Raw genomic sequence first — 10,851 nt, 5'->3', positions numbered from 1 at the left:
CGTTGTACATTTGCTGTTATATTAAAGTTTTTCTTCATTACCCATTCAAGCCGTCTCCAGCCATTATTAGTCTCAAAGTGGGTTCCTCGTCATCGAACATCGTTGATACCTTCAACGTTCTTTTTGTTACCCAGAAACGCAGTATGAAGTCGGTTATTTTTGATTGTTTCAATCATAGATCAGTAGCTTGTTTGATGCTGTTTCGTGATCTACCATATGAATTGATTTCCTTTTAGTCATCTTTATATAACTTATAATATCTAACACACACACACACACATGTATCATTGTAAACTCTAAAACAGATATGGTCCCCGTGAAAATAAATACTTGGTACATTTTATTTCCTGGAGATCACTTGATAAGTGTATTTATACATATTGTGTTTTCTCTCTATTTCTCTGTAGTCCCACCGGTATTGTGGGTACCGAATCAAATAGTCAGAGCTTATCTGGGAGAGCGAGTTCTTCTTAGGTGTTACGTTGAGTCTTACCCAAAAGCCTGGGGTCATTGGAAGAAAGATGCAACACCTATCAACGATTCACTTTTGATCCTGTCTAGCGAAGTGGATCGGGGATCGTACAAGCAACTTTTTGTTTTACATATTTCTTCTATAGACGAAGAATCTTTCGGTACTTACGAATGTAGTGCGAGAAACACGTTAGGGTGGGCTAAAGGAAACATAACATTATATGGTGAGATTTTCTTATATTTTGTTCATTCTTGGAAACATGCAAATTCACTATAAGTTGTTAATAACTAACTAACCAACATGTTTTGTATATTGTAAGTAACTTTTATTTTCTAAATAGTTTAAAAGCTTTATCACTTTACCATGTATTTGATATCTCAGTGATTTTATTACGAAATCTAAATGTGGCTTACTTTTACAAAAAATTTTGTGTTATCTTTAAAGCACAAAAAAATTACATTCCGAAGATTAGTAATAATAATAATTTGTACTTTTAATACAGATTTATTGTTTAAATGCTAGTATACTCATTATTAATACATTTATGCGGGTTTTAGTAAGTCTTCTTCTATTAATTTTCCCAATATTTGTAAGGGCTGCATTTTTTTTTTGATAGTTTATAAATTTGAGAAAATACTGTTCACAAAATTAGATATTATCATTAATTTTGTAACACTTATTAAAATTTCAAGAACGCCCTCGAGCACCTACTACGACGGCGGAACCTTTATTAATGGAAAATCAGAGACAAGTTTATTACGGTTAGTGATGTCCTGTATTTTAACTTTCATAAATATCTGACTTTGTTGTACAACCATAGACGTGTTATTGTGATCACGAAGCAGCAACAAAGGATGTACTTTAAACTTATTAAAATATTTATGTCATTTATTTAAAATATTAATTGTCTTATTATTATTGTTTGCGTTGCGAGTTTTCCTATTTCAAATGTGTAAATAAATAATGACAATAATTACAAGTGCTTATTCGGGGCTCAAAATTATATCCAATCAGGTAGCATGTATCATGTGACGGTTCTGTTCAAACTAAGAAATGTTTGCAGTTAAGTTTGAAAGAAAGATATTTCAGATATTGAGCTCCTTGGGTAGATGGCACATTGTTTTTAATTTTACCTATGATCTATAAAATACCTAATGATATGTCACACGAATATTGCGTAGTGTACTTCCTTTTTATTTTTAAACGATTTGAACAATTGTGGGATATTTAAACTCAATCAGTTATTAACATCCTTGGGAATATTTAAATTCAATCACTAACAGATAATCTGGGGGATATTTAAACTCAATCATTTACTAACAGCCTTGGGGATATTTAAATTCAATCACTAACAGACAATCTGGGGGATATTTAAACTCAATCACTTACAGACAGTCTGGGGGATATTTAAACTCAATCGCATACAGACAGTCATGAAGTATTAGGTCTACTAATGTACTTATGAAACCAATCTTGCAAAACCTTTTATATAGACATAAGGAAAATAAAACCAGGATGTGCAACAAGTTAAAAAAGTTTACGCTAATACTTATCTCGTTCTGATTAATATAAGTAAACGTAAACTTAATTCTTTTTTTTTGCAAAAAATTCAAAACGAGTGTATTTTGCTGTTAACAAGCACCATGTGCTCGCATGTATAACTACATTTTTAAAGACAGATTCCTTGGAGTTTTATTGTTCGTTATAGTTTTATTCATCTATTATCAGAGCCAAACATCCCTCCTTCAACTCCAGTACAGCTTACTTCGACTGTAACTTTCGCTGCTGTCAAAGACCAAAGAAGTTTGGGACATTCAGAGCAAACAAGTAGGTTGTTGAGATTATTCTCACGTGCTGGGTTTCGCGTTATTCCATGTTCTAAATAGACTTACTTTACATTCGCTTATCTTTAGTATTTAATTTCTTTTATTGATCTGCTTGGTTTTTTATATATTTTTCCCATGACCTAGCTGAAATGAAAGTTTTAACTAGAAAAGTGAAACGCATATTTTTATTACATTGTATATTAACTATTGTCACCTTTTATTATACTGTATATTAACTATTGTCACCTTTTATTACACTGTATATTAACTATTGTCACCTTTTATTATACTGTATATTAACTATTGTCACCTTTTATTACACTTTATATTAACTATTGTCACCTTTTATTATACTGTATATTAACTATTGTTACCTTTTATTATACTGTATATTAACTAGTGTCACCCTTTATTATACTGTAGATTAACTTGGGTCATCTTTTATTATACTATACATTAACTAGGATTACCTTCTATTACACTGTATATTAACTAGTGTCACTTTTTTATCATACATTAGATTAACTAAGGGCACCATTTATTATACTGTAGATTAACTGGGGTCACCTTAATTATATTTAGACTAATTAAACTTATATTTTTATTATACTGTAGAATAACTAAGGTTGCCTTTTTTACCGTAAACTAATTAAGGTCATTTATTACTTTAGAGTAAATAAGCTAAGTCTATTTCTTATTATGATGTAACAAGACTGATAAACAGAATTCTAGTTCTGTTATTATCAATTTAGTTATCTGTAAGTACGACTCTAGCCGATTTTACATTGTAGTTCACTAATTTCAAGTGTAGTTCTTCTGAGTTCCTATGTATTATGTTGTTTCCTAGTTGTGCTAATCCGATTCTACATTGTAGTTCCTGATTTTAAGTGTAGGTGTTACTGAGTTGCAATGTATAGATGATGACAAAACCTTGTCGAAACGTTCTACATTTGCTGTTATGTTAAACTTATATATTAAAGTTTTTCTTCATTACCCATTCAAGCCGTCTTCAAGCATTATTAGTCTCAAAGTGGGTTCCTCGTCATCGAATTCAAAAATGTATAGATGTTTCCCAGTTCTGTTGATCTGATACCACATTGTAATTCATTGGTTTCAAGTTTAATTCTCCTGATAATTGTATGTAACTGTTTTATTTCTAATATGTGTTATTGATATATAAATTTTTAGTTGTTTAATCTGTCAGTAACCGATTCTGATCCCGAAGCACGAATGTTGTGAGAAACAAAACAGCTACTGACGTTCTTTGTGATTTTTACTTTGTTTTGTCACCCTCTTGCCTGACGTTACTTATCTTGCTCAAACTGGCGATAATGATTTGAAGTAAAACCCATTAAAATGTTATTATTTACCATGAATAATTAGTAGTTAAGTTCTTTATGTTGTCGTTTCACTTAAGCGACACCAGTTCTTGACTATAACCCCAATTGTATTGATACTGTTAATTTTTCCAGAGAGAAACAACATTAACTCCGGTTCTTCCACGAAGTCAGTTACATTCTTGTTCGTATACTTCCTCTACTACGTTAGTTTCACAGGGAAATTCAGTCAAGACTTTTAGCTTCGTGTAAATGTGAAACATACAGAAGTGTATATTGAGTAAAACTTGATGGATACACGCGAATAAAAATGTCTACATGTTTCTCGGTGTTACGAAGATGTTTATGCTTGTTTCACTATTCATTCTTACGTATAAATGTATAACAGAATATTCGAAATTTCAAACTTGATTTTAAAAGGGTTAGCTCTGACAAACAAATGTTAAATAACATATTTTGTTTAAGCCTCTGCGTTGTACGTTCCTAGAAACCTAAAAAAGAAAAACTCTGATTCACACTTTTTACCTCATTGTTTTACTTCAGGCACAGATGTGTCAATAAAATAACGAACGTTCACATCTGTTAATTCAAGATTAGATTAATAACGTTTTCACTACAGCGTCACCTGGGAAAGAACATTAAAAAAGTTACTGTAAAATTAAGGTCAAAATGATTAGCAGTTATCAGTCGTTAATTTACTGTTACTCAATGATTAATATTTAGAAACTTTTCTAATCTTAATGACAAGTTGAGTAAATTTTATGATAATAGTCTGTTTCTGCAAAAGAAAGCAAATATCATATCACTTTCAGTTTTTTACATGTTGATTTTCTATCTAGCTTTGGGTAATACAACAAAATATTTGATGCGATGTCATGTAACTTACTTTCCTAAAAAAATAAATTAAAAAAAAACAGATATATAATAAGCGCCCTCTATATCAAAACTGGTATTCAATTTAATGATGAAAATTACAAGAAGATTATTAATATTAATTTTTCTATGTAAACAATATGTTACAGCACTTTACAACCTGCCTTCTCAGTGGCTCGGCGGTAAGTTTGCAGACCTCCGACGCTAAAAGTCGGGTTTCGATACCCGAGGTGGCAGAACACAGCCCATTATATAGCTTTGCTCTTAATAGCAAACGTGATTATAAACATTATTTTTATTTATCTATTGATATTCTTTCGCAATAAACGTATTTTTGTACGTCTTTGTTTTCGAGATATTCTCAAAGAAGAATATATTCTATTGGTTGTTAACTTTAGTTGATTATGTCCTACTGGTAATTCTTTCAGTGTCACTTACTATTTATCATTTATCCTTTATCTACTCAATGGCATTTTTATCTCACACTCAATAAATATGATTTTTATAACACCTTCAGATATCCAGTTAGAGATGCTCACTAGGTATCAAATCGGTTAAATATGACAATTATAATTCTTTAATTACTAGATGCTGGACAATTAAGTTAAACTTCCTTATTGTGCACTGAAATTATCAATATGTTGATGACAATTTCTTTAAACTTCTTTTTCGTGAAACTACTCTGTCGGTTTACTTTTCCCTTTCTCTCTGATATAATACAAAACAGGAAAAGAGAGAGTATACAGGGTGTGGCTACTTTATTAGGATTTACACCTAATAATGGGTTGAGCCACCTTTGTGAGAATAACAACCATATGATATTACGTGGCATTGAATCCATAAGGTGCTGGAAGGTGTTGTGAGCGAATTTACCCCATTCCATATTGTAGCGAAGTAGGCAGGGATGTGATGGAGAATTCGTCTTAAGTCCATTCCACAATCGATTGGATTAATGACTGAGAATCGTGGTGGCCAAAGGAGATGTTCCTGAAATCCTCCACGCACAATTTGGGCACGGTGAATGGAAACAATGTCGTCTTGGGGTTAGATCCTGCGATCAGTGTACTCATGAAATGATGCAGAGGTAAGCTGTAACATTAATCCTGCCTTCCGAAGTGACAAAGGGATACAGAATATTCCATGAAAACATGTCCCAAACCATAAATCTACCACAGTTGAGGTATACAAGATCGGTCGAGTGATTCGTGTGGCTTTCTCCAAATCTGGTTTCTCTAGTTTGTGCAAAAATGGGGGTAAAGCATGACTTATAAAATCACATCACATTTCTCCAGAATTTGTGCTCCTTAAACCATTCGACGCATTTTTGCTTGTTAGTTTGCACAATGGTCTCCTACTGCCACAGTCCATTCCTTGTAACATTCTTTGCAAGATACGGCTAGAGATGGGTGTTTATTATCCCGAATTGAATGTCTTTGACCATTGGTCTATTGTTTGATGGCAGAAGGTCATCACTATTCTATCTAACTGCTTTCCTCTTCTTTCTGTCACTTTTTACAACTGTTGATCAACTGGAGTGACCAGTGTCTTAGAGCAGTCTACCAACTAAGCGTTTTGATCACTGTAGTACTTGTTAGGTGTGCACCACCTATCATGCTTCTTTTGAAAGATGCAGTATATTTTCATTTGCCCATATCTGTTAGACTGGCTGCAAATGTACTATTTCCATTCATTTATAGTGTCGCAGACACATCATGTGATCACTATGATTTGCATCTGTGGCTCAAGTTAGGCCTCAAAGCCTAAAACCGTATGCAGATCCTAAATAAAGTGGCCAACCAATGTATATAATGATGTTAATGAGACAATTTATATAATAGTGATTTCTTTATAAACGTTATATATTTCTTGTTTTCAAATGATTATTCTGACTTTATCTTCGTTTACATGTGCTGTTTTAGATACATATATGTATATATCTGTCACCTTAAGAAAATAATAAAATATAACTTTCTGTGATACGGTGTATTGAATTAGAATATGCATTTATTTACAGTCTTCGTAAGGAGAAACTCTCGACAATTTAAATGAATTTCATTTATTTTTATACAAGCATTAGTAGTATAATTGAATGTTAACGTTTTTTTTCTTTATTAGATAAAAATAACAACACAGAACAGGTATATTCCACTCAAATTAAAATAGTTTAGATAGCAATAAAAGATATTTATTTTTTATTTTATCTAAGCGTAAGTAAACGTTGAAATTTTACGTAACAGCTAAGACATAGATCGAAATAAATTACTGTAAATATAAATACTTCGCGAATGATTGCGTTTCAAACTCTTGCTAGTCACTCCTCCATACAATTATTTATAGGAATTAAAAGCGCTCGATAGTCCATTGTGTATCTCTGTGCTAAAAAAAACCAAATAAAAAAGGTGAAGTTAAGTCAAACGTCGTGAAAAGATGGTTATAGAAACCAGCAGTTGAAAAAGTTATTCGTTGTATGTATGACGACTATAAATATCTTTAAATTGTGGGGTTATACATTATTCAGAGCTGGTGCAACACAGATATAGCAATTTTCACTGCTTGCAACGTCTAAAAAAATTCTCATTTCTACACTTGATTTATAGTAACGAAAAGCAACCACTGAAAAAATTGTTTTCATGTACACCTCATAAATCTTTCGTGTTTTTTTTTCAGAAATATATATATATATATATACATACATCCACAGAAAAATTTTATGAATATCTAGCGTTATAACTGGGAGAATGTATTAGATAGTGTGTAGAAGACTGGTAAAGTTAAGCGAGCGCTAGCAGCATATTATACACCCCACAGGTTGCAGGAAGAAAAGAAAAAATCAACATGTCTATCCATCAAGTAGTTTTCATGTCATTTTTGTTCAAGTCATACATTACAGATCATGTCAAAGAGGCGGCATTCAAGCAAAACATTCTTACACTCAGTTTGCTTACCAAGATTTATATATATATACATATGTGTGTTTGTTTATATACTATATATTTCAGCTCCGTATCAGTTAAATCTTTTCATTTTTCGCTTATTTATTTTGAAAACATTTTGTATACCGTATGCTATTATTTCGTTACGTGGAATCACGTAAATAGTCTGTAAACATATCTAATATATTTCAGGAGATACAAACTTAATATATTGGTATATCACTGTACCTTAATTTCAGAGATTTTGTTATTTTAAGTGTTTTGCTTGATGTATTTGTAAGTATTTAATTATGTAATCCACAAAATATCCTGTTAGAATATTTCAACAAAAATAAAATGTAATTACTCTGCCTTCAACTGTATATCTTGTTCCACTCACGTACCATCTTTTTACACATTCATTTATTAGTTTTTCAATAGACTAGTTGTTGTGTAACTTTCTGAGGTGCCATCGATAATTAAATAGTCAAAGAACTAATTTCATTAAATATTTTGTGAAAACAATATGAAGGATACATATATATAGATTGTTAGTCACATTTTATAGAAAAGACTTGTATTTGCTAATGAAACAGTTGTTGTCGCAGGTGCGAACAGTGACACCATGAGCCGTATGTTTAACATCTAAAGATTCAATTCATGGTGAATTTCCAGCCAGTTGAAAATGAAATGTTGTCACGACAAATTATAGCTAAAACGTTATATGCCATAGCTATTCTCAAGAAAATGTATTTGTAAAGCAAGATTGGTAAATGATGTAGAACCAAGGAATATAACATTATAAAGAAGGATAATTTGAATGTTCTCCACAGAAACCGAAAAACACGTACAGCAAAGCTTTTAGAAAAGCAGTTGGGCTCCAATGAAGCTGGGTATATCTCCTGGCATATTTAACAAAATAACAAACAATAATTTGTGTTTGAGTCAAAAGCAACAACTCGAAACCAATGGATCTCTTCGTGAAAAAGATAGCATAAAAAGTGGAATCATAGCACCATTTCCACTACATACCTGGAAAAACTGGAATCACAGCGTTACACAACATACCTAAAAAATTGTGATCATAGCGTTCCACAACATACCTGAAAAACAGGAATCATATCGTTCCACAACATACCTGAAAAACTGGAATCATAGCGTTCCACAACATACCTGAAAAACTGGAATCACAGCGTTCCACAACATACCTGAAAAACTGGAATCATAGTATTGCACTACATACCCGTCACATTCCCCTATTCAGCTCCAAATGGGATTTGTGCATTTGATTTGCTTAAATATGATCTTGATCGACCTTCAAATACAGTGAATGTCCTCTATAAGGTTTGTCAAGAGCTGTAATCCAAAACTGACCTTACCATATTTCGCAGAATGTTGTTATAATAGAAATTAAATTATGGAGCAATAGATCACGATAATCGCCGATCGAGAAAGAAGTTCTAAGGGCAGACCAAGAGCATAATTCTTATAAAGAACAACAAACCTCATTAAAGGCCTTGTTTGAAGAGTGGATGTACCACTAATATTGCAGTTATTATTATCACGTTAAATGTGAGAAATAAATAAAACAAGTATAACGTTTGTACTGCCATAAGTCATCCGGTCCAGACATTCGTTTCTAACACTGCAATCTAATCCTAATTATTAAGTAGTATACGAGTTATACGTATGTATATACTTTACTGATATAACTATTTCGTATGAATAAATCTATAGAACTGGTTGTTGTTTTTTAATCTCACGCTAACCGTTAATTAAAATCATAACATATGTGCATCAATGTTAAAGTTGCGATGTACAGATTTAATTTCAACCTTGCTACTTAGATTTAATTTAAAATATTTATCGATAGAGTTCAAACTTCCTTCTAAAATGAAGTTGATAATTTCTGAAACGTAGGTTGAAAAACTTATCAGGTCTAGATTTAATTTCTTATGATTTTGTTCCAGAAGTTTGTTTCAGCCGTGGGGGCGTAATAATGTGACGGTCAATCCCACTATTCGTTGGTAAAAGAGTAGCCCAAGCGTTGGCGGTGGGCGGTGCTGACTAGCACTAGTCTTATACTGCTAAATTAAGGACGGCTAGCGCAGATAGTCCTCGTGTAGCTTTGCGCGAAATCCATAACAAACAAACGAACGAATAGCTGTCCCTAATTTTGAACTGAAAGACTATAGGGAAGGCAACTATTCAACAGGCATCCACTATTAGTTCTTAGGCTATTCTTGTCTGACAGAAAAGTAGGATTTGACCATCATTCTTAAAAGTACATTAACGGCCTTAAAGTGCGAAGCTGCAACCATGAACCCTTGGATTCACAGTTCGAGCATGATAACGACTGGTCCACGTTCAGCCTTTTTCCAAGCTATTTTAATTTGTGCACCAATGAATTTCAAATTCTGCTTGTGAGGGATTTCGGCATAGTAAAAAATTTATTACTTAAGTATAAAAAACAGTAAGAGTTAGGAATGGAAATGCAACTAAATAATGAAATAAAATATCTTACAAATAATTAACTGGTTTGTTGTTGCTTAAACAAAACAAACCCAGTCGAGTTTACAATTATTCCATATCGCGACTCCCAAGTATTTTTGTAAAAAATAGTAGCGGAGACTGAGAATGGTTGTCACACGTTTACATTAGGTAATTACATTTCAATATTGAGATTAACAATCAACGTCGTAATAATGCAAGGTAAAAGTTTAATGTCTCTCCTCTTATTTGTCACTTCAAACTTTCTCATCATTTAGCTGTGTTTCATAAAAATGAGTTTAGATGTGACCATCCTAAATGCTACGACCTGCCCGACCAGGAGCAGCTTCTAACAATAGTAGGAATAGATTGTAATATTTCTAGAAAAAAAACTGGGGACGTTTGTATCACGTTGATATTACATTATATATCTTTTAACTACTAATAGATAATCGTGATCTATTAATGTAAACATGGAATTTAATGTCTTTCACTTCTTGACGCCAAATATTCCATCATATATAAATGCCCCCCCCCCCAGTGGCACAGCGGCATGTCTGCGGACTTACAACGCTAGAAACCGGGTTTCGATACCCGTGGTGGGCAGAGCACAGATAGCCCTTGTGTAGCTTTGTGCATAATTAAAAACAAACAAACAAAAACAAACAATCATATATAAAAACTATAAAGATTATTGATTTAAACAGGACAACCCATACTGTTACAACTTCATCCCCCTAATTAGTGTTAAAATAATGATAAACGATTGTTGTAATACCAAAGTGAACGGATGGAAGCGCCATTGGACGACCACAATACCCGATAACAACGAAACTGTCTGAGAAGAGATGATGTTCATCTTCCTCTATGTAAAATAGAGGCTAAATATTTACCCTATTGCTGTAGCTACCCCCCCCCCCCCCAAAAACCAAAAAAATAAA

At 32.6% G+C, this 10,851-nt stretch overlaps 1 protein-coding gene across 1 annotated transcript in view; it reads left to right on the top strand.

The window, feature by feature from the left end:
* The window catches only part of LOC106459555 (lachesin-like), a 50,983-nt gene extending 46,724 nt beyond the window's left edge, over positions 1 to 4,259 (top strand). Inside the window, exons 6-9 of the mRNA XM_022386063.1 lie at positions 408 to 695; positions 1,165 to 1,233; positions 2,201 to 2,299; positions 3,771 to 4,259. Coding sequence (XP_022241771.1) covers positions 408 to 695; positions 1,165 to 1,233; positions 2,201 to 2,299; positions 3,771 to 3,877 — 563 coding nt within the window. The 3' untranslated portion in view covers positions 3,878 to 4,259. The remainder of the gene's footprint in view (positions 1 to 407; positions 696 to 1,164; positions 1,234 to 2,200; positions 2,300 to 3,770) is intronic.
* The last annotated feature ends 6,592 nt before the right edge of the window (positions 4,260 to 10,851 follow it).

The sequence above is a fragment of the Limulus polyphemus genome, unplaced genomic scaffold (genome assembly GCF_000517525.1).
Source record: "Limulus polyphemus unplaced genomic scaffold, Limulus_polyphemus-2.1.2 Scaffold627, whole genome shotgun sequence".
Taxonomy (NCBI): Eukaryota; Metazoa; Arthropoda; class Merostomata; order Xiphosura; family Limulidae; genus Limulus; species Limulus polyphemus.
The sequence above is the reverse complement of the archived record's forward strand: the minus strand, read 5'-3'. Positions and strand labels throughout refer to the sequence as shown.